At 37.9% G+C, this 25,378-nt stretch overlaps 1 protein-coding gene across 8 annotated transcripts in view; it reads left to right on the top strand.

Annotated features, from left to right (window-relative positions):
* Window positions 1-25,378, top strand: part of FBXW7 (F-box and WD repeat domain containing 7) — a 249,601-nt gene that overhangs the window by 111,445 nt on the left and 112,778 nt on the right. For 7 of the 8 annotated variants that reach the window (XM_048847365.2, XM_048847368.2, XM_048847366.2 and 4 more), the window contains one exon: window positions 4,308-4,871. In XM_048847365.2, coding sequence (XP_048703322.1) covers window positions 4,377-4,871 — 495 coding nt within the window. In that variant the 5' untranslated portion in view covers window positions 4,308-4,376. Of the gene's footprint in view, window positions 1-4,307; window positions 4,872-6,858; window positions 7,173-25,378 lie in introns of those variants that run through there. The other variant, XM_075127738.1, reaches the window with a different exon arrangement.

Genomic DNA, 25,378 nt, shown 5'->3' with positions numbered 1-25,378 from the left:
AACATGTTTTAATGATTACCAGCTAATGAAAATCAACCTTTCTTTAAGAAAATAACTAAAAAAATACAAGTGCAAAACAAGATTAAAATTAATGATTAAAATCAAATTTTCTGGCTTGCTGATTTTAAATCATGATTAAAATCAGGAATTAAAATTGCTTTGATTTAAGTCAACCCACCTTGCCATGTAGAAAGGGCTCAGCCAGCTCAGAAAGAGCATTTTTCCCAGTTGTTTCTGGGACCTCTGTGTACTGCTCTTGACAGGGTCAGGTGCAATGCACAGAGAGGAGAAAGGACTGAGCAGGTATTAGTAGGGCTACTGTTGGGGAGGGCCTAGAAGATGCTCATTCTTTCATTCATGTCCTCCCTCCCCCCCAATCTGTCTCCCTGGGGAACTGGTATTACTTGTTCCCTGGAGTGTTCTCAGAATCTGGGATCCTCCTTGAAGGGGATGGTCTTCAGACAGCTGTGGCTGGGAGGAATTCATGTAACTATACCTCCACAGGAGCTTTTCTGCTATGAAGGAGTGTCATGGGGTGGGTGGGGGTACAGAGACTCTGTGTCGATGACTCTGCCCTGTTTCAGATGCATGGGGATCCTCCAGGTTGTTGGGCAAGCTGTGCAGCTCATTGTGTGGGAAGAGAGGGGCTATTAGTAAGATGAGTACATTATTTTGCTTAATTACATAGTGCTAGCGGTTTTTTAAAATCAGAATTTGGACTAAACAGGTTATAACTGTTTCATTTATAATCTATTCATATCTCCATTTTCATAACTTACAAATTTGGTATTCTTTTTGGTGTCTGAAAACAATTGGCAAACAATTAAAAAATATTTTTTTAGGATGCTGTTGGATATAATAAACCGTAGAGAGATAGGAGAGCATATTTAGAGTGAACGCATCATTTTGACAAAATGTGTCATCTTGTATATTCTTAAATTTGTGGATTAATTCAAAATACAAATAAATCAGTTCTTTTTATTGATTTTGGTGTGAAACAGCTGTCAATTTTGATTTTAGAATGTGATGTACATTGTTTAGGTTTTTAATCTATACATCTGGTAAAATTATAGGGACAGAGAAATAAGGAATTAAGAGGCAGGTAACATTCTGTATTTATTCATAGATAAGGTATTGTTAAAACTTGATTATAATCTGCTTTAAGTGGCTTCAGTAGTAACTGTCTGTGACTTGATGTCCAGAAGGAATCTCCCTCTAGTGGAGTGAGATGAGAATTTAGTTAACAGATTTCCTTTTTAATATAGTTTTGATTATACTACATTATTAGTATTATTGTTTTTATTGTTTCCATATAATACACTAAGATCTGGTGGTAATCAAAACTTTAAGAACTTCATAGTTCTAAGCATAATTAAAAAAAATTGAAAACATACAAAGTGTTTGCTATACAGTGTAGTTATACAGCGTTTTGGTTTACACAATTCAGAATATTCAATTAAATACCTGTGCCCTATGAAAATATGTAGTATACTAGCATATTATCCCTGTTTTGCATCATTTCTTTAAAATAACAAAACAAAGTCTAGATTTCAGAGAAAATATTTCTTACATCATTTTGTGTGGGGTTCAGATAGGTACATAATACAGATTATAGTGTAAAGTACTGATAGTATACTAAATTTTTTTTAATAACACAATTAAAATGTATATTTATCATGTTAAAATTAACAGCATTCTTACCACCCAGTAAGAGTTCAGGGACTTACAGTATTCTGAAGCATTCCTTCTTACTAAAGTGTCTCTTTATGCAGCTCTTGGATTGCTGAAAAAATCACAGTTGTCTCGTAGAACATTTCACCTGAAATTCTGTTAGGGGGACACAGTCTTGCCACGCTAATTGCTCTGTGTTGTGTAATTGCCTGTGTGTCTCCCACCTCATTTATTATGCATCTGTCTCCTTATAGTGGAAAAGGGTTGAAACCTGGCATTGGTTACAAAGCACTTTTGGGTGAGGCTCTTGGGCTTCTGTTGTGGAGGTCAGACTAGGTGATCATAATGGTCCAGCTCCGCCCCATCAGCCCTTCTCTCCTTACGGTCTCTCACTGTCATCCTCTGTGACTTCAGCTTCCATATTGATGATCCATCCCTGACACTTTAGCTGCATGTTTCCTCTTGCTCAACTTGTCATTCGCCCTGCAGACCTAGTTCAACTCTCACTTGCCAAAAGGGCCATTCACTTGACTTGGTCTTCACCAAGCATCCATCACTCTCTCTCTCTGATCTCTCTGTTGATGAGTTCCTCCTGGTCTTTTTCAGCATTGCCTGTCAGCCCTCTGACTCTGTGTTTCTATGACTTCTAGGACATCAGTGTTGCAGACTTCTTATCTGGTCTCAGTTCTCTCCTCTTTGTCCTTACTTCCATTGATACAATTGTTGATTCTCTCCGTTCTTCACTCTCCTTCACTCTTGACTTTTTTGCCCCTCTCTCCCATTAGAAGGGACAGCTCTGCTAACCCGCAGCCCTGGGTCATTCCCAACATCTGATTCCTCTGCTCTTTCTCTTGTGCTCTGGAGTATCTGTGGCAGAAATCCTATGATCAGGTTGGCTTCCTCCACTGAAGATTGGTTCTCTCCTACTTCAGTTCTGCTATCATCCTAGCTAAACAGCTCTGCTTCTCTATCTTAATTGAGTCCCATGTCCTCTGTTCCAGCTGCCTATTTGTCACCTGTGACTCACTCCTCAAATTTGCCCCTTCTTCTGCCTCCGCTTCTCTTTCTACACAAGACCTCGCTGACTTCTTCCAAGAGAAAATTGACAAAGTATGGTGTGATCTTTCGCCTCCCCTTGATTTGCTGCCTTTTTCCTCTTCTACAACTTTCTCCATCTCTCCTGTCAGAAAGACTGGAGTTTTTCATCTACTCTCCTCCTTTATCTCCTCTTTGCACAGTGACCTGATCTCCCTTGTGTGCACTCTCATCCCCACCTTACTCTTCTCAACTTCTCACTCTTCCCTGTCTCTTCTCCTCACAATCCAAACATGCTTTGATCTCTCCTATCTTAAAAAAAAAAAAAAAGAAAGAAAAAGAAAAAAAAAATCCTTGACCCCATTTGTCAACTACCATCCCATTTCCCTTTTTCTTTTCATCTCTAAGCTCATTAAACATGCTGTGTATAATCACTGTGGGAGTTCTTCTCCATCCTAGACTCTGTACAAATCTTGCTTGTGCCCCTTGCACTCCACTGAAACTGCTCTTGCCAATGTCTTTACCTCTTCCAAGCCAAAGCTCAGAACCAATACTCCATCCTGCTTGGCCTGGTTCTATTGTTACTAGCATAATGTAAATAATAATATTGCAGTGTTAATGGGATACACTACAAGTGTGCATGTTTTTAGCGGGCTCCTTCAAGGATCTGTTCCCTGCCCAACTCTGTTCAATTTTTAAAAATCAGTTTTTAATGGAAAAAATATAAAATTATTGCTGATAAAGTTTGCTGATTACACAAAGATCAAAGTGGTAAATAGTAATGTATGTTATAGAAGGAACTGGATGGCTTTGATTACTGGACAGTCCAGCTGCTTTTTGTATTTTGCTGTAGTTCACACACACACAAGGTCATACATAAGAAAAACAAAGACTACATACTCGTGTCTTGGAAAGCAGTGACTATGGGATAATGCTAGATAATCAGTGGAACGTGAGTTCCCATTGTGATGTCACTAAAAGGGTTAATATGATTATTGGTTGTATAAACAGGGTGATACAGAATATGGGTAGGAAGATGGTGTTACTGTTGTATGTTGCTAGTGAGACCATTAATGGGTGTTGTAAAAAAGCTCCAAGAGTGACTTTTGATGTGGAAAATATGTCTTAGATGAGACAGCTATGAAGTTTATAGGTAGCTCAAGTGATAAGACCTATGGTTAAGGCTGCCAAACACTTTCCATTATAAGACCCTGTTTTTGGTTGCTGGCAACTGTGCCAAACTTGACTGCCCTGGGCTAAAATTTTCCTTTCCAAGTGTCTGCCCGAGACTGAATTTCTTTTAATGTCAGCAAAAACACGTCTTTGCCTCGCTACCAATATTCATGATGCTACCTGCAATGTCATATTTAACAACCCAACCAAACTTTTTCCTGGTATACAGTTGTTGTCTTTTTAGAATGTTGTTGTACTGTGCTACTGACATGGGGTTTTTTGTTCACATTTAAATGATCCATTGCTAATTTGTAGTTGGAATTTTAAAATGTCAGAAATAAGCCAATTATATAACTAGTAAAAGAATGATTTAATAAAATCAATCATTATTTTTCTAATCATTCTCCAAATTTTCTTTTTCTCCTTAGAATGTGAAAGCATTTGCATCATCAGATAGTCTAGCCAAGGTCCAAGAAGTAGCAAGCTGGCTTTTGGAAATGAATCAGGAACTGCTGTCTGTGGGCAGCAAGAGGCGACGAACTGGAGCATCTCTTAGAGGTAATGCTTCCTCAAGCCAAGTAGATGAGGAGCAGATGAATCGAGTTGTGGAGGAGGAGCAGCAGCAGCAGTTACAACAACAAGAGGAGGAGCACATTGCAAGGAATGGGGAAATAGGTGGAGCAGAGTCTGGACTTGGTGACAGAATTGAATCCCAGCAAGAACAGTTAGAAGAAAACAACAATAGGCTTATTGCGGTGGATGAAGAATCCACTGGTAACCAAGAGGAGGAGGAGGAAGAGGAAGAACATGGTGCTGAACAAGAGGAGGAGGTGGAAGAAGAGGAGGAAATGGACCAGGAGAGTGATGATTTTGATCAGTCTGATGACAGCAGCAGAGAAGATGAACACACTAATAGTAATAGTGTCACAAATTCAAATAGTATCATGGATTTGCCCATACACCAGTCATCTCAATTCTACATAAAGACAAAGGTGAGCAGCTTAATTTCATTTTTCTATTTTGTACTTAAGATGTTGGTTACTCGGGATTAGAAAATAAATTGCACATCTGATTTACTCTGAAATCTTCTACTGATTTGAGTGTGTTATCTGCTAGAACAATACACTTCTGGGAATACATTGATTCTTAACATAATATACTATGTCTCACCTATTAATAATCAAACTCTTTAGACATGTTTGATATAAATAAATAAAGCTGTTCATAGACTGATAGAAGTAGAAGTCTGGAAGGGACTTCAAGAGGTCATCTCGTCCATCTGAGGCAGGATTAAGTATACCTAGACTATCCCGGAAAGGCTTGTCTAATCTGTTCTTAAAAACCTCCAGTGATGATGATTCCACAACCTTACTTGATAATCTGTTCCATCACTTAACTATCCTTCAGAAACAAAGCTTTATGTATTCGATGGAACACATTCTTAACTTCTTTCATATCATAATCCTACAATCTCCCTAAAATGCACTAAGGAACCATTTGTGACATTTTCGTTCTCAAAGGAAGCATGAGAGCTTTTTATATCAAAAGACGGACTGGACAAATGCACTTTAAACTAGAGACAGGAAATGGGAGAATGCTCAGCTCCTCATCCTAGCCAGCTTCAAGTGACTTCCTTGGCTAAGTGTAGGTGAAAAAATAATAGTTCAAGTACAAAGTTGTCATATAGCACTGTGGGGTTTGTGAAGAATAAGGAAATCACATTTAATAATTTAAAGGGTCATTGTCAATTTAAAAAAATATCATTCTTCTGTCTGAAAATGTTGAATTTACACGTAGCCTCTATGGGCTTTTCTGTACATGAGACTTAGTGTGCAGCAAGCCTGGGTGTGAATCTACAGTTCATCAACCTGCCGTACACTAAGTAGCCGCATGGACTCTGTTGCCATGCGCTAACATTTCCTTAGCATGAAGGTCTAACAGCGGTAGGTCAGAGTGCACTCCAGAAGAAGATCCACATGGATGCTTAGTGCACAGCAGGTTGATGCATTGTAGATTTACACCCACGCTTGCTGTGGACTAGATCCCTGTATAGACTAACCCTCAGATTATTGAAAGACTGAAAAAGATTTAAAAGATAATATTCTTTGCTTTTAAAAGTTTTTTGTGTTATCAACTTCACTGTTTGGTGGTGGTGCAAGTCATTTCCCAGGCTCTTCAAGAGGGAGTTTACTAATCTTAACAGCAGCAAAAGTGAAATTAAAGCAGCCACAAGCAGTAATGTGGACAGAGAAAGAGGTTGGTGGAGAGTGGCTATGAGCATGAATGGTGTTGCTCCTGGGCCTGCCCAATAGATTCTTCTAAATATCAACAGCAGAAAGAGAAATTCCTTTTACTCCCTCAATAAATAAATAAAATAAAAAATTATATGTATTATTTAAAGAGTGCATTATCAGAAAACTGAATTTTAATTGTTTAATAACAATTGTTTATTATCTTAAATATCTGAATAATCGTTTATTATCTTAAAAATATCAATTTGGCAGTATCTCTTCAAATCTGCTACTTAATTTCAAGGTGATGGGCATATTTTAATGTCAAATGTACCAGTATAAGCATACTGATAGAAATACTGTACCAGAATCTATGCAACTACACTTGTACAGACATATGGATACCATTTGTTTTCCAGATTTGCAGTAGTGTGTTTCAGGTATTGGTATTAGAATCTAAATCTCCCATATGTTTAAGTTTTATATCTATTGTGTTGATTGAGATGCTTGATTTCAAAAGTTGTAAAAGGATCTTTCTAGGTTGTTTTTTAAAGGAAATAATGGAATTTTACATGTACATTTTTACCTGTCCTAAATGTTGAATTATGTGTCTTTGAAGAAATCCCGTTTTTAAAAGATGTTGTAATAGAAACACTAGCGTCTCATTGCCAAGTTTTGTCAGATTTTCTTGGCTCTGTTAGTCTTACAACCACTAATTTTTCTGCTATGATGCTTTTTTTCCAACCAGCGCAGTGTGATGAGGAACGACATAACCATCTATACTCAGCCATTTTGAACTCTGTGCTGAACATACAGTATCCCTCCACCCAAAAAGCATTTAAACTTGCTGGATCAGTAAGTTCAGAATTCGTAATACAACTATGTAAACAACAATACTCAACATACATGCATGCACACAGAGCAAGAGATAGTGGTTAATGGTCTTTACTTTTGCTGCTTTTTCATAATGAATAAAATCTTTATTATTTTTTAATCAAGACACATTTGCTGTAAATAAGATTCTGGTGTTTGGAAAGCATGCATAGTTAGCATTTTTTCTGTATTGTCTGATAGCCACTTTGCGTTTTGATTCCATTACTAAGACTACAACAGCACAACAAGAAAAAATAATTTTGGCTAACTTGTTTTTAAATCATCTAAGTTTAAAAATACAAACATCTTCTGTGTAAAGAAACACTGCAGAAGTCCTGCAAAAAGTTAAATGTTGTATCACACTCAGTTGATGACAGAACATGAACAATTACTATCTGAAGCAGGGTTGTAGAAGGCTAAAAAAATTGACATGCTTATATGGAATAGCATTTTTGAGACAAGTACAGTATTTGTGGACTCTTATTAATTCTAGTAAGTGTGATTTCTAGCTCTGACTATTGTAAATTGAAATCAAGTGGTATATCGTGTGAAAAGAATACCATTCAAGTCTGATGACTTTTTTCATCCAAATAGTCTCAAAAAGTTAAAATGATATATTTTTACATCTTCACATATGCTTTTTTGGGCTCATTAGTGTCTGATGCTGTAGTCTGATTACTTACTGCTTCTGGTCAGATTACCTAGCCCCTTAAATGTAAATTATTTGTACATTAATTTAACTTGTTTTGTACTACCACCTTCAGGAGAAACAATGTGTGCAATCTGCAGCATACTGTCTAAGAATCAACCATAAGTTTCTTTCTGGTTTTAGGTGAAACTTAAAAAGTATATTCATTTTTGGTTTCAGTTTTGCAGTAATGGTATCTTTATTTTTTTTAAATCTCTACTGGAGTGGTAAACTTTCTCATTGTGCCATTGGTAATGCAGCAGAGAATTTATGTTACCTTCCTTGTCCAGAAGCTCATATAAAAGTATGTCTGGTCGTTCTGTACTAACTACCACTATTTGCTGGCCCCAAGGAGCACTTTTTAAAAAAATTTTTTAAAGTCTTAAGACTATTGTAGAACTCTTTCCTTCCTAGATAAAATCAGAAAACATGTAAAGTAACACTTATATTTCATGATAATAGTTATGGCATCTGTTTGATAACTAAACAACTACTATTGCCAAACAAATGCTCATCTAATTATTATTATGAATGCAGTTTATTACGGCTAATCTCAGGAGTGTACATCCACCAATCTAGAACAACTACTAGGTTGGTCCTGTCTTCTGTAGCAGGGTAGGCAACATGTGCAACATTTTTCTTTCTGCAAAGATAACAAGTAGCTACCAATATAGTAATACCAGTATTGTTCAGCTTATGTTAACTGTTAGACCTCATTTTTAAATCCTTTTTATTTCTGTTCCCTTTCTTTTAACTTAAACTGCTGAGTGAAGTCTCTAACCTGATTTTTTTTTTCTTGTCTTGTGGGATCCTGTGACATTAAGGAAAGTTCCCTCAAGATTCCCACGTAAAGACATAATGTATCCTAGTTATGCTTGCCAACTAAAGTCTAGTTATGCTTGCTCCTAATATTACTCTTCCATATAAGCAATTGCTGTAGTTTTACAGGGATGTTTTGAAATTGCAATGAGTAAAGAAGGTGGTCTATATGATTGTGAATGGGAAGGAAATTGGTTCTTTATACACTTACTTAATGTGATCTATGTTGTGAAAAAAAATGGACTGTTCAGACAGCTGAGACCAGTCAGCCTAATTCTACCAAATATGGTCACAAATCTCCATGATGGAAAACAGAAAATAAACTCCCCTATGCCAAAGGTAGGAGGTGTTGGAGGAGATGTGTGTCTCTACAAAAGGCCTCTAAGGCAGGTCCAGTGATTAAGATGTGTAGTTTCTCTGTCTGTCCCCACTCCTGAGAAAACACCATCACAGGATGACTGTGACAGTACAGTGACCCCGTTTTAAGACTCCTGTTTGAGTTCAATAGTGCAGTGAATTAAGGTTTCTGGCACAAGGTTTGGTTCTTGGGCCACAGGAAATTGTTCCCAAGTTGTTGAGTGGGAGGCAGGTGAATGGCAGCGACTCTACATTAAGGAGCATGCCCTTTCTTTAAAGGCAGATAGCAGCTTGAATTTTGGTGTCATTTTATTCTTTTCACACCAGTGTCCTCTTTTCCAAATGGAACTTCAGTAGCCATTTCTCACATGCCCACGCAAGTGGAGATTTTGCCCAGCTCTGCTCCTTTGCAGGGATAGAGTTCCAAATAGCGTTGTTGGCTGTTCTTCCCCATCCTGTGGGATGCAAAAAGACTCAAATTTTGAAATCCAGGTAAATAAGCCTTCAGAGAGCTGGGGAATTTTTAGACAGCAAGCGGTTGTTTTTTCTCTCACTGCCTTTTATGAAATGGAAACCTATCCCATCTATTCTATAGACTCAAGTGACAGGAAGCTGTCATCTACTACTGGATATTAAAGAAATGATTAAGCTCTTGTCAAGACCTTCTTTTCACATAATAGCTTGCCAGAAGTTTTCCTAGGAGAGTTGTTCATAGGCTTGGCAGACCATCAGATGCTTATTTCAACATTCCTAGTCTTCCTTCTCACCAAAATATGCCTGAGGTTCCATAGTATTGAGGTTTTCACATGAGGGTGGCTAATGGGCACTTTAACAGAAGGGTGTATGTCTGCACCTGTACTTGGATAACAGGCTAATGTGAACTTCCTAAAAATCAGAAGCCAGGTCTGCAACTGAAAAGATTCAAGAATATGGAGACATGGGTGAGTCAGCAACCATGAAGAACACTTTGACTTCCTTCTAGAAATTAATATAGCTGAGGGTTTGCTTTATTATTGAAGTGGTCAAGATTTTTCTATCAAATACAACAATGACAAAGTTCAGGGAGTGGATTACTATCTTTATAGACTTATTGAGTCCTACTGTGGGAGTATATCCAGATTCTGGGTTCTAAGGTTGCTTGTCAGGACATAAATCAGTGGGTGTGTTCTTTCTAATGAGTTATTGATGTCCGAGACTACTCTACCTTGGTTACTCCTTGTCCCTCCAGAATTAAGGAGAAAACCTTTTCAAGATGGAAACTCTCCAGGAAGATACCAGAAAACTTTTATAGTTTTTGTGTGTGAGTGTGTTTTGTGAATCTAAAGGATATGCTCAGATAACTGTGTACAGTATTGATATAACCCAGCAAATCCCAAATACATGCATTTTGGCTTCTCTATCCCATGTGTGGAGTTAAAAATGAATTCTGATCTTCCATTATTTGAGCAGTTTTCTGGTCCGTGTTCTCTTGAAGAATTACCTCAGTCAGATGTATGTAGTTCTTCAGCAGGATGACTCTACTACCAAATGTTTATTTTTCTGTGGTGGGATCATCCTTAGATTAAACTGGGTTTTTTGTTTGTTTTATGCCAACCTACATATATTGCCCCAGACACCAGGAGCAGAGTATATGGCAAATGAGTGAGTGTGCACTCTCTCCTCTTCCTTTGTTCTTAGAAGACCAGACAGAAATTCATCGTCCAGATTGGCACCAGAGTTTTCTATTCTTCTAGAGGTTTCGTTCAATGAAGCATTGAGATCCCTACAGTTATGGACTCCTGCCAGTCCTGGCCTTGAAATGGCCAGACGTAATCTGGGTAGAGGTTGATAGGATAGATTTTTAAATAATCTCAGGGCAGATTCTTAGCAGGTGTAAATGGTAGCACTAGTGACTTGAATGGAGCTGTGATAATTTGTATCAGTTGAGGATCACCTCCCAGCCCCTGGACTTTAAATATCTGCCTTAGGAACTTTGAACAAGGCTTGCAAAGATTTCATTCAGCCCTAAAGAGACTCAAGCCTGTGGAGACCTAGGTTCTATTTGCAGGTCAGACAAAATTATCCCATAGTGGAGAGAATATTGGTTTCAAGCTGGTACAGAAAGCTTGTAAATGAAATTAAACATATGCTATGCTGATGTGAAATTCTGTTATTTTCAGTACTTCTGCAGGATTTTTGTGGATGGATAGAATTATTTTTAAAAAGAGAAAAAAAAATTAATCATCTGTGGTAGTGAAAAGTACTGTGGGTGTGGTGTGTATGTGGGATCTGTTGTGTGACACTCCAAATATGGGTAGAAAATCAAAAGGGAAAACTAAAATCTTCGTGGAGAGATGGGGAATCAAGGATTAATTACAGAAATAATAATCCTTGAGAAATAGGTTCTTTGTTTATGCACAAGAAGTAGACATAATCAAGGAAACCAACTCTTTAAATGTTTGTGTATATTATTTTAACATCACTTTCTATTTTTTATGCTGTTGAACACCAGAGGGCACAATCAGATGCTTTACGACTGTGCTTTCTGCTGGAAGCTGTTTAATGTGTCTTGATAAATGGGTTTTCCTCTGCATTGTTGCTAACAATTAAAAGTACCATTTTTAACCCAAAAATAAATGTTTGTCATACACAACACTGCTTTTGGTTTTAATCTGTGCAGAAGGGTGTTTTCCAGCATAAGGAAATCTATTCCTGCATCTTTTTTTTTTTTTTTTTTTTTTTTAAAGTGTGCGCTTAAAGCATTTTCCAGCTGGCTTGTGTAGTAGGACTTTAATATGTTTGTTTCTTTTCCCTGGAGTACAAAAAGTACAAAGTGAAGTGAATACTTAGTATAAAAGTAAGTTAAAATGAACAACTCACATTTTACTTTTTTTGCTAGGGACAAACCCACAGGAAATAGACATCAGTTGATTCTTCATGCCTTTGGTCTCTGAGACTTCCAACAGTTGTGGCAATGATGTAACCAGATTCCTAACTGAGTAAATCAAATAAAGCTTTGTCAAAAAGGAAAGGTGTTAAATTGCTCAAATCTGGCTATGAAAGTCATTGGTGATATGGTCTGGTCTTCTAAATACCTCTTCTGAATTCCCCTTCTGATTAGTGCACTTCTTTTCTCTCCTCACCCTCTTCTAATGCAAACAGATATTAAACTTTTATTTTGATTTTCAGTGTAAGGTGTCTTAATTTTGTGGCTGATGTAGAATATAGTGGCAAATGGTAAGTACCTTGGGGCAACAAACAGATCTTCCTCTATATACAGAATTGAGCACACTAATAATATTCAATAAAAACTGATTTGTTTACACATGAAAGTTGTTATTTGGTGATTTTTACAACTGCAAGTCAGAATTACTTTTAAGTAATTATAACTGTTACATTATTTTTGGATAATTCTTAGATAATATTAGAAGAAAAACTGACTTTTAAAGCAGGTATATAATTAAAGCCTTGTGTTGTTTAGAATAGTCCTGACTGTTAAGTGTAGAACTTTGGTTTTTATTTTGTATCGAAGTGTAATTTAGTGCATACTTGAAGGTTAATACCAGTCAAAATATTATAATGTTTATTACTTTCCTCATTCATACTGTATATAGATTAGTTGTTAAAATTTCAAATAATTCTGGTTTAGCTGTGCAGTAGTTATTAAATTACTGTTATGCTTCTATCATATCACAGATACCAAACTGGTTCCACCGTGCTAACATCTTTATATCACATGGATGTAAATCGAATGGTATTAAGACATTCAATTTTCCCTGTGGGTCTCCTCCATTTGTCTTTTTGTCTGGTGTAGAAAAATGAGGTGCCTGCACTGATGGCTGTGTGAAGGTTCTGGGCTAGCCTACCTAAGAGGTCCCAAGTTCATCCTCACCCTCATGCAAAAGCATCTATTTGGGGCATTCTAAACTTTCAAATTGTGAGCAAACCTATAATTTGGGAAGATCTGGCTGAGCCAAGTGCATCATATGGAGTTCACAGTAAGTCAGTGTTGAGGGCTTTGTTCCTTTTTTAATACTAAAGCAACATTATTACCTACCATCCTCAGCCGAGTGACAGTACTTACAATTACGACACTTTCTAACATATCAATTTGATCCAAATGCCCTAGGCCTGCCAGAGGCCCCAGAACTACTTGGAATCTTAGAAATGGTTCATGAACTCGCCAGGTCCATGCCCACTATGCATACTTGGTTAAGGAAGAGGAACTGGCCTGGAGTTCATTGTGAAACTGTGGGAAGGGGATTTATCCCAGCTGTTTAAAAAAAATCCCAGTGGCAGAGCATAGTATGTAACGTTAAAAATGTCTGTGGCTCTGTTGATACTCTTGATACAACAACAAAAATTGTTAAAATTGGTTTGGGTTCCATAGTGGTTGCACAAGATAAAAGCCTTATCCTCTGATGTTTGTTGGTGCTGTAACAGAGAAAAAGAAACCCTGAGGCATATGCTGTGGGACTGTCCAACCATCAGGCAGCTGTGGAACAAGATGTACACAAACGTTAAGATAGTGCTCAGCTTCAACAGCCAAACCTCAGCCAAAAATTATATCCTAGTTTACTGACCTGTTAAACTGGGTTTAACGCCGCCAAAAAGACTTTGGTACTTGAGGGCTTCAGTGATCATTAAGTGCACGATTTTACAAAAATGGAGTAGGCTTATGGCCAGAATAGAGTGGTGGTATTCAGACCAGTCAGAGTTAGAAGCTAAAGAAATAACAGCTTACCCCCGCAGAGGGCAATTATATGAATTCGAAGAAATTTGGACCCCATTTCTAGATACGTTTTGATAAAAAGGTTGAGATGGCTCAAAGAATGTAAGACCTCTATTCCGCATAACCCTCCTGTCCCTTCAACCCCTTCCTTCCTTCCTCTCCCTATTCATGTATGTCTTCTCCCATTTTATTGCTGTTATCCCCATCCTAACATGTTATGTCCTTGTAGTATTGTCTGGGTTTGTATCGCCAGGTCTTGCAACTTTGACAAGTTGTAAAATTTCATAATACTGTAATTCTACCTGTGAAGCATGCATTATTTGGAAACAATTAACCTTTTTATTCTTTCTATTGTCTGTGTCTTTAGGAAAATCAGTAAACTAAACACAAAAATGTAGCTTTTTAAACACTAACATATTTATGAAAGGATTACTGATTCTCAGTTTGTCTGTGCATTTTGGTGGTATTTTTAGATCCTCCCCACACACACATTAAAGAAATAACTCCAAAATTATGATTATGTACCCTTTCTGTGGCTAGGGATGAGATAGCCTATAAACACAGCTTTCTAAGAAGAATTGGTCGCAGGGAGCAAGTTTCACATGTTGACGACTCTGGCTAAGAAGCGACCCCATCTCCTGCCTGCTACTGTCTGAGATGGGCATATGCTCCTCCCTTCTGCATTCAAAGGTGGGGGTTATGTTTCAGTTCCTCTTACAGGTAGAGCTAGGCGTGTTCTAGTCATTGCTCTGCTACTCCTGTCAAGTCTATAAATGGAGCAGGAAGAGTACTAATTGATGCATGGGGCATGGATTCTGATTTTTGCAATGACTAGTAACTCACATGGTGATCCCTGCCTGAAATAGTCTGTGACTCAAAAGAACTTAGCTACCGAGTAGCTCTCTCAAGGAAAAGGTTTGAAATCTCTAGCTATCAATTATATCTGTAACATTAAAATTTCACTTGCAGTTACAAGAAATATTGTCATTTGTTCTATAATCTCTGCTGTTTTCTGTTGACCTTTTTATGGTCCCCATACTGCTTTTCTCTATGGTTTCCAGAGATAGTTGAATGACTAGTTACTGAGGTTGTGTCTACACTAGAAACTTAAGTCAACCTCTATTAGGTCAACTTACAGCCACCACAGTAATTACTCTGAAGGTACATGTCAACGCTACCCTCCTTCAGTCGATGGTGTGCGTCCTCACCAGGAGTGCTTCCACTGACCTAAGAGGGGTTGCACAGGGAGTTGAGAGCTTCCTGGGAGACTTGCCCCTCCCTATCCCCAGCCATGTAATTGACAAGATAGCCAATATTCCCAGCCAGGGACAGGGAGTGGAGGGGGGAGGAAGCTGCTGGGGGTCCAGGAGCAGGGTCCAGCTGCCCAGCTCTCCAAGGGAGTGGAGTGGGGGGGGGGAGCGGGGGAGAGAGAGGCAGCAGGGCTCTGGCTGCCCAGCTTTCTTGTCAGTTTCATGGCTTCTGCCTAACAAGACAGCTAACAGCCGATGTAAGTAACAGAGTATCTACACAGATGCAGTGTCACCCCAATTATGGTGGCATAAGCCCTAGGGATGTAAATAAAAAGCTAACCATTTAAACGATTAAAATTATAGTATTTAAATGGTTAACCGATTAAAGGGAGAAGGGCTGGGGTTCTGGGGGCCGGAGACTGACGGGGCTGTCCAGTGGCCGGGGGTTAACAGTTAAGATCAGTTAACTGGTAAGCCTAATAGGAGCCAGACCTGCTGCTGGCTACTTCTGGGCTGCAGCGTGGTGTTTACTGGCCGGCCACCAGGGTCCCTGGGTGCTGAGCAAGGCGACTCAGTGCCTTGCATTCCGCGACCCAGTACTAGGTTGCGACCCGAACTTTGAAAAACACTTATCTAGACTACTGGACAAGATATTGCAGTTTTTACTTCAATGCAGTTAGTTGAGGTTAACTTTCTATCCCCCACCTGGGGTTTACTTGGACTAGCTACATCGAGATAAAAGCTACAGTGCCTTGTCTGCACCAGTTTACATCAAGATAGCTAACGTATTGTAAAACCACACCTTTTTTTGCTGTGACGACAAAGCCTGAATCTCAAATATATGTATTCTGTTTTTTCTGATCATCACTGCCAGAGTCGCTCAATGGTTTCTTCTGAAAATCGATTCACTCAAGACAGGCATGTGTGGTTCTTCCTCTAACTTATCTGTTAGTCTGTTTGTGGGGAGACTGCCAATACCTCCTCCAGAAGGCAAAATGCCAGCATCTCTTAAATTTTTGTCAACAAATCATCTCTTGAATCAGAATCTCACAGATCATCAGTGTCTCTAATCTCCAGTTTTGAAGGGAATATTATTGAAAAGGGGGTGATAATTAGAATCTTCCATTACATTGGTTCCCTGAGCCTATGTGGAGCACTACTGAAACCTAAAAATGGAGGTATCATCACTACCTGGGTTTGCTATGTCAGAGTAGTCTGATATAAAAAGTCGTCTTAAAATACTAGTTTATCTTAATTTAATTACCTGAAACAGTGTCTTGTAATGAATACAAACAGTATCTTGGGTGTCAGTTGTCCTTTTTTTAACGCTATCAATTATACAGATATATGGTAACAATATTCAGAAATTTAAATGGTGAAAATGAGTGTGAGGATATTTTCAGTATGCTTAAGAAGTACACAGTGATACATGGCTTGTCTAACAAATACATTTGGGAGCTCTGCCCCACTTAAAAATGCCATTTGTTCCTTATGTTGTTCTTGGCTATGTGGCAGGTGCTGTTGGCTGATGTGATCATTAGCCCAAATATCTCTCGTCTGGAGTGATACAGCTGTATTTACTGAGCTCTTTATCAGTGGATGTTGTTCTCAGAGTGTGGATTAAAACTGCTTCGCTTTTTCTGACTTGGCTTAAATTGACAGTACTTGTTATGAAACTCAATACAAATGGTCGGTCGAAGTGTGAAGAAAGTAAAACTTTTGCTGGTGAGTTTGCATTATAAGAAAAAACAACAATCACTAACAATTCATTCAGTGTTAGCTTTATGTTTTTAGTAGTTGTAATTGTTTTACAGATCCATGTATTTAATGAAACCAACAATCAACATGTGATTAAGTTAACTCATTGCTTCTTATATGGAAGTGGTAACATATACTTGCAAAACTGTTGCATTTGGAAAGGTCTTGCAGGGGGTTGGTGGTTCCTGAAGGCCAAAGCTATGTTTAATGGCTACATCAGGACTATATTTTATCCAGTGGCATATTTGTTACTGTTGTCAGTTTCAGTAAAGTAAAAGAAATAGTTTAAAAATCTCTCTCTTTGTGAACGTTTATTTCTTTTTTAAAAAGGAGTATTTGTGGCACCTTAGAGACTAGCAAATTTATTTGAGTATAAGCTTTCGTGAGCTATGCTTATGCTCAGATAAATTTGTTAGTCTCTAAGGTGCCACAAGTACTCCTTTTCTTTTTGCGGATACAGACTAACATGGCTGCTACTCTGAAACCATTTATTTTCTAGTTTATCTGAATATATGTTGTCATGTGACAAATGGTAAGTAAGTGGTATTATTCACATTTCTTTAAACCTGACTATGCATAGTACAGCTTTCCTTTTGGTGTACATTTTCTATCAGTTTTCAGTTCTGTGCCAAGCAACCTTCATATTTGGAAGCAAAACTATTCCAGGTAAATGAGAGGAATACTTGGATAACAAGTAGCTAATGTGTATACAAAGGAAAGAAACATTTTGACTATTTATTTAATATCATAGTTATTTCTCTTTGGTGGTATGTGGTTATATATGAGCTGTACCTGAAGTTACTTATATCAGTGGCTATTAATGATTAACAAAGCCAGAATAGTTTGAGATGTCACTTACATTCTGTATAGGTTTATACTGTTGTTGTGAATTTTTTTGTTTTCTACCAAAACCCCACATGAACATTTAACCACTGAGTAAATTGGGCAAGTTTAGCTTCTTTCCCCCCTCACCTCCACCTCAATCCGTACATCAAAATACAGAGAGTGGGAAATATTAAACTAATACAACAATTTACCTCTGACAAATCTTGTAACTACTCTGTGTGATTTAAAGCCTCTTGTTTGTTGGATAAATATATGCTTAATCCAGTTGTTTGTATCTTTTCTCGAATTGTGTGGATAATTTAAACAATTCACAAATTGCAGTTTTCCTGATCACTTGTGAAAATTTTAATTTTAGCATTGTAACATTTTTGTACTTCATCCTAAACTGGTAATGTAAATAATTTAGTATGTGAATTCCTAAATAATATTTGGTTTATATATGACTTTATATAAAACCGTGTGTGTGTGTGTATATGTATGTATGTATGTATCAGTACAAATGTGTGAAATACACTGTTAGTTTCTTTTTAAATTGGCTAACTCACAGATGGGTCCCACTAGTTCTCAATCACAGAAAGGACAATAGCTATACATTCCATGAATCTGCCAGTGGAAAGCACAAAGAACATAATTCTATCAGGCAGTGTTGCTGTTCTTACTCCCAGTTCTCATGGTTAGTTGGAAATGGTTGTAATTAAACCCACCCTTCCTCGTCTCCACCTTCTTCCTTCTCTGCTCCCCCATCTTCCCCTTTAAGTTTCAGTTGGTCACTGGAAGAGCTTGTGACAGAGCATGGAGTTATAGTGATATGATTACTGATGGAATTCAGAGATCTCCCACCCATGCTGAATAAGTCCAAACCTGACAGTATAGCAGCTCCTTTTCTCTGTGTAAGAGGTCACTCGTCTTTACTTAACTTGTATATTTGGTCTTGGCTTATCAAAAGCTGTGACTTTCTCATTCAAACTTCATTATCTGGCCATGTGCTACATAAAACTAAACCAGCAAATTCTGAACTATCGAGTTGTTCAGGTTTTGGAATCAGTAGCGTTGTTCTCATCTGTGACATGAAATATAATTTTGTGAACACTTACTAAATTTTATCATGCCCACTCAGTCCATGACCTCTCTCTGCCAAAATGGAAAGTGTTATAAATACTTGGTGATATAGATACAGATGCACTATAGATTATCAACAGGGTTGAAACCCATAATTTTCAACTCAAATCCACTACTACTTGAAGTCAAGTAGGAATACTGTTAGCTGTGAGGAAGTAGCAGGCTGTCTCTTTTTTTTTTTTTTTTTCTGTCTAGTCCAGCCTTTGGAAGGAGACTTGATCACACTAACATTTTGAGCTGGACTGAGACGACCAGTTCACTTCACTTAGACTACTGAATGTCCCTCTGATGAAAGCTACTTTTTGTTGCTGCTGACCTGAATATGGTTAACTATTTACTCAGAGGTGTGACATATGCTGAATCCCTTTTTACTAATTTCATGAGCTATCCAATTGTCCCTCAGTCAAATATAATTTAAAAAAATATATAGTACTTTACCTTGATTAAAAAGTCTGAGTAAAGTGTAACCCTGAAGATGAAAGGAATAATTATAAAGTGATACAGCGAATTAATTTCATGGTAGCTATCTCAGGTATTCGATTTTTGGGTATGAGTCTCATTGTTCCAGCCGAGAGTGATTCTTCTTCTTCTGTTCGAGGCTGGACTTTATAAAAAATTAGGCTGTTCTGAAAGACTGGTTTGGGGCTTTTACCCAGCTACATCATTTTTGACCACAGACAGCAGTACTTGTTCAAAAGTATGGAGGCCAAACTGCTTTCTAAAAAGCTGCTGTTACTATTACACAAATCATCTATCAAGTACACTCAGGGCTCCTGTGCTCTGGGGAGCCTGAACTATCATCCATAATCCGTAAAAGTTTATAAGGCATAAGGGGGAGAAATGTAGAAGCGACTCCTAGTAGTGTGTCTCGTTTGATTCCTTGAAGTGTTACCAATTAACTCAAAAGTAGATTTTAGTCTTTTTTTTTCTTTTACTTAAGAGGTAACCGTTGTTGTACTTTGTAGGAATGAATGACACTTGAACAAATGAAAGAAAGCAAAAGTTTATATGAAAATGTAAACAAGGGGAAGGTGGTAAAAGTGTGGGCCAGCCCAGAATGTCAGCCCTTTCTTGGGCTACCTGCTTTTTTCTGAAACCCAGACATTCTTTACTTTGCATATTTTGAGCTATTATTAATAGACTCACACCCCTTTGCAGTATGCTATTAACCAGCTGAGAAGGATTATGTAGCTTAATTTGTCACTCTCATGTGCATGCCAGTGTAACAATTGGTTATATTCCATTTGTTGGGTTTTATATGTATTTTATAGTTGTAATAAGAAAAATTTGGTGGTCTTGTATTTAAGGTCTCTAGCAACAAAATGAGTCATTTTCTTTATACATGTTAATAAGTCTGAAATTTAATGCTAGTTACATGTTCAACCTTCCATTTTGACACTGGTTAAACTCCAGAAATGGATGGAATTGTGCAAGTGAGGGTCCTGTACCGTCTTATTTTATATAAGAAATATTTCTTTAGCCTGAGTGAAAGGTGGCTGGACAGCAAGTTATACCACCAAAGAGGTTATTGAACAGTACATACTGAGACTGACATTAAGTAGTTATTTTCATCCCTTTTAAGGCCTTTCTAGGGTTGATTTTTATAGTGAGAAGAGTGGGGGAAATCAAGTGACAGAGTACTTTTTAGTAGGGCTGTTGATTAATCACAGTTAACTCACATGATTAACTCAAAAAAAGTAATTGTGATTGAAAAACTTGATCACGATTAATTTCAGTTTTAATGGCACTGTTAAAGAATAGAATACAATTGAAATTTATTAAATATTTTGGATGTTTTTCTACATTTTCATATATATTGTATTCTGTGTTGTAATTGAAATCAAAGTGTGTATTATTTTTTATTCTAAATATTTGTACTGTAAAAATAAGATAGTATTTTTCAATTCACCTCATACAAGTATTGTACTGCAATCTCTTGGTCATGAAAGTGTAACTTATAAATGTAGAATTTTTTTTATTACATAAGTGCACTCAAACACAAAACAATGTAAAACTTCAGAGCCTACAAGGCCACTCAGTCCTACTTCTTGTTCACTCTTTCGCTAAAACAGACAAGTTTGTTTACATTTACAGGAGATAATGCTGCTCTCTTCTTATTTATAATGTCACCAGAAAGTGAAAACAGGCATTTGCATGTCACTTTTGTGCATGGTATTGCAAGGTATTTACGTGCCAGATATGCTAAACGTGTGCATGCCTCTTCATGCTTCGGCCATCGTTCCAGAGAACATGCTTCCATGCCGATGACGCTTGTTTAAAAAAAAATTTGAAAATTAAATTTGTGATTGAACTCCATGGGGGAGAATTATATGTCCCCTGCTCTGTTTTACCCATATTCTGCCATATATTTCAAGTTATAGCAGTCTCGGATGATGACTCAGCACACATTGTTCATTTTAAGGACACCTTTCACTGCAGATTTGACAAAACACAAAGACAGTACCTGTGACAGGTTGGATCACAGAAACCCCCTTGGGGTTGGCAACTGATGTGCCAGGACTACTTCTGCCCCTGCTTTCCCTGCCCTCCCAGCCAGGGACTTCAGTGCCCTGCCTGGTTTGAGCCAGACCTGCTAGCCTGCTGCAAACCCAGACCCAGGTCTGAACCACATCCCCTAACAGCTGTAGGCTTAAACTGAAAGCAGCTTAAGAAGTGTATCTGTCTTTAATTCTCAGATGCCCAACTCCCAATGGGGTCCAAACCCCAAATAAATCCATTTTACCTTGTATAAAGCTTATACAGGGTAAACTCATAAATTGTTTGCCCTCTGTAACATGGATAGAGGGAGGTTCACAGCTGTTTCCTCCCCCCAGGTATTAATGCATTAATTAATAAGTAAAAAGTGATTTTATTAAATACAGAAAGTAGTATTTAAGTGTTCCAAGTAGTAACAGATAGAACAAAGTGAATTACCAAGCAAAATAAAATAGAACACACAAGTCTATGTCTAATACAGTAAGAAAACTGAATGCAGATAAAACCTCATGCTCAGAGGAGTTTGAGTAAGCTTCCTTTTACAGACTAGTCTCCCTCTAGTCTGGGTCCAGCAATCACTCACACCCCTTGTAGTTTACTGTCCTTTGTTCCAGTTTCTTTCAGGTATCCTTGGGAGTGGAGAGGCTATCTCTTGAGCTAGCTGGAAGGGAAGACAAAATGGAGGGATCTCCCAGGGGTTTAAATAGACTTTCTCTTGTGGGTGGAAACCCCTCCCTTCCCCTGTGTCAAATTCCAGCTACAAGATGGAGTTTTGGAGTCACATGGGCAAGTCACCTGTCCATGCATGACTCAGAACTTACATGTAGCAGCCATGGTTTACATGCTACCTTTAATGTCCTCATGTAGACTTATGTGGATTGGAGCCTTCCAAGATCCATTGTCCATTAAGTGCTTCTTTACTGGGCACTTAACGTGCAAATTCCATTCTAAGGAAGCTGACCAAAAGCCTTACTGAGGTTATTTTAAAATCAAACAAGTATACAGTCAATATTCATAACTTTGAATACAACAATGACACATGCGTACAAATAGGATGAATATATTCAGTAGATCCTAACCTTTACATAGATACGTTATATGGCATATATAGCATAAGACATATTCCAGTTATGTCATATATACATTCATAAGCATATTTCCATAAAGCCTTATGGGGTGCACCGGCACAGTACCAATGTGAGCTTTGTAAAGATAGATATAGCACTTGACCCAAGGTTTAAGAATCTGAAGCATCTTCCAAAATCTGAGAGGCATGAGGCGTGGAGCATGCTCTCAGAAGTCTTAAAAGAACAACACTCTGATGCGGAAACTACAGAACCCAAGCCACCAAAAAAAGAAAGCTGCTTTGGATTGTTATTGAGCAGAACCTGTCATCAGCATGGACGCGTGTCTCCTGGAATGATGACTGAAGAATGAAGGGACATATGAATCTTTAGCGCATCTGGCACGTACATAACTTGCGATGCTGGCTACAACAGTGTCATGAGAACGCCTCTTCTTGCTTTCAGGTGACGTAAACAAGAAGCATGCAGCATTACCTTCTGGAAATGTAGCCAAACTTATTTGTATGAGTGATTGGCTGAACAAGAAGTAGGACTGAATGGACTTGCAGGCTCTAAAATTTTACATTGTTCGATTTTTGAATGCAGTTTTTTTGTACATAATTCTACATTTGTAAATTCAACTTTCAGGATAAAGAGATTGCACTACAGTATTTGTATTAGGTGAATTGAAAAATGTTTCTTTTGTTTTTTACAGTGCAAATACTTGTAATAAAAAAATATAAAGTGAGCACTGTACACTTTGTATTCTGTGTTGTAATTGAAACCAATATATTTGATAATGTAGAAAATACCCAAAAATATTTAAATAAATGGTATTCTATTAACAACAGTATGATTAATCGTGATTAATTTTTTTAATCGCTTGACAGCCCTACTTTTTAGTAGCCCTTCCTAATGAACGTCATTCTGCACTATTTAAGATTTTCAGTATTGTCTTGGGAATCTTGAATACATACATAGGTAGTTTCTCATTGAAAATCATATACATTGTTTAAATATTAAAGTAGCATAATCATAAAGTTTAATTTTTAGTGTGTAAAGTTAATATTACAGTTTTCTTCTTTTCCTGTTAAGTTCACATTTGCCTCCCCCAAATGTTAAGTATTTGACCTTTTAACCCATTGTTACAATGTTTTGAATGACCTGTCTACCTGTTTTAGCTTGTTTTAGTTTTCTTTTACGGTGCAACCACAGCAAAAATAAGTAATCAGCAACTGAATTCTTGGATAACAACTGTAGGAGTTCTTTTTAACAGCTGGTGGAACCCTGAACAGACCAAAGAGTTAAACTTAATCATCAGACAAATCATGTTATAGCCAATAAAGATTGGCCAGACATTTCTAGAATATTTGTAAAATGTAAGACGATGCAGTTGGGTTTATGTTACATATCTGAAATACTTCCTGAAATGTTTAATGAAGGAATGAAGACAAATGCTTTAAAATAGTTTTAAAAACAAGAAGGGGAAATAAAGTAAAGCTAGGAGATCTGTGGATTTAAAATACGTAAATTATTTTTATAAATAATTGCCAGTTACAAACAATATAGTATACTCATCTACTGATGGAAAAATTCAAGAAGAATTGTAAGAATAAAATAGAATAAACTTTTAAAATTGTCTATTAGTTTAACCATCAACTGGAAAGAATAATTAATTTATATTTTCCTTGACATAATAAGGAAACATTGAATATTATCGAACATTCCTTCGTTTACTTTTGAGAAACTAAGTACTGGTTACTAGGAAATGGAAACTTTTATTTTGGTTGAACATATGCTCAGTTTTCCTTCCCTCCACTTTTGTTTCTCTCTCTCTCTCGCTCTCTCTCTGTATATATAAAACTGCTTGTGTGTATGTGTACAACATAATAGCATGCAGAAAATATCTCCCTGCTTCCCATCAAAGATTTAACAGTAGTGGTCTCATAATAATGCTTAAGGGTGAAATGTGCAGAATTTAATTCTAAAATTTCAGGTTTTTCTGTATCTATCTGGTCATTATTCTGTTTTCTCGTAGTTTTCCTCAGGTGTTGGGAGGGAGACTTACTTTCTTTTGACTGCTGATATGATAATAGCTGTATTGTCTATGCAATACAGCGGTGCATAGACAATCCAGGAAGTTTTTGGAAAGCGTAGGGGACAATTTCCTGGCGCAAGTGCTGGAGGAGCCAACTAGGGGGGGCGCTTTTCTTGACCTGCTGCTCACAAACCGGGTAGAATTAGTGGGGGAAGCAAAAGTGGATGGGAATCTGGGAGGCAGTGACCATGAGTTGGTTGAGTTCAGGATCCTGACACAGGGAAGAAAGGTAAGCAGCACGATACGGACCCTGGACTTCAGGAAAGCAGACTTCGACTCCCTCAGGGAACGGATGGCCAGGATCCCCTGGGGGACTAACTTGAAGGGGAAAGGAGTCCAGGAGAGCTGGCTGTATTTCAAGGAATCCCTGTTGAGGTTACAGGGACAAACCATCCCGATGAGTCGAAAGAATAGTAAATATGGCAGGCGACCAGCTTGGCTTAATGGTGAAATCTTAGCGGATCTTAAACATAAAAAAGAAGCTTACAAGAAGTGGAAAGTTGGACATATGACCAGGGAAGAGTATAAAAATATTACTCGGGCATGTAGGAATGTTATCAGGAGGGCCAAATCGCACCTGGAGCTGCAGCTAGCCAGAGATGTCAAGAGTAACAAGAAGGGTTTCTTCAGGTATGTTGGCAACAAGAAGAAAGCCAAGGAATGTGTGGGCCCCTTACTGAATGAGGGAGGCAAACTAGTGACAGAGGATGTGGAAAAAGCTAATGTACTCAATGCTTTTTTTGCCTCTGTTTTCACTAACAAGGTCAGCTCCCAGACTGCTACGCTGGGCATCACAAAATGGGGAAGAGATGGCCAGCCCTCTGTGGAGAAAGAGGTGGTTAGGGACTATTTAGAAAAGCTGGACGTGCACAAGTCCATGGGGCCAGACAAGTTGCATCCGAGAGTGCTGAAGGAATTGGCGGCTGTGATTGCAGAGCCATTGGCCATTATCTTTGAAAACTCGTGGCGAACCGGGGAAGTCCCGGATGACTGGAAAAAGGCTAATGTAGTACCAATCTTTAAAAAAGGGAAGAAGGAGGATCCTGGGAACTACAGGCCAGTCAGCCTCACTTCAGTCCCTGGAAAAATCATGGAGCAGGTCCTCAAAGAATCAATCCTGAAGCACTTGCATGAGAGGAAAGTGATCAGGAACAGCCAGCATGGATTCACCAAGGGAAGGTCATGCCTG

Source organism: Caretta caretta, chromosome 4 (assembly GCF_965140235.1).
Source record: "Caretta caretta isolate rCarCar2 chromosome 4, rCarCar1.hap1, whole genome shotgun sequence".
NCBI classification, from domain to species: Eukaryota; Metazoa; Chordata; order Testudines; family Cheloniidae; genus Caretta; species Caretta caretta.
Note: the sequence above shows the minus strand (reverse complement) of the source record. Positions and strands in the feature narration are given on the sequence as shown.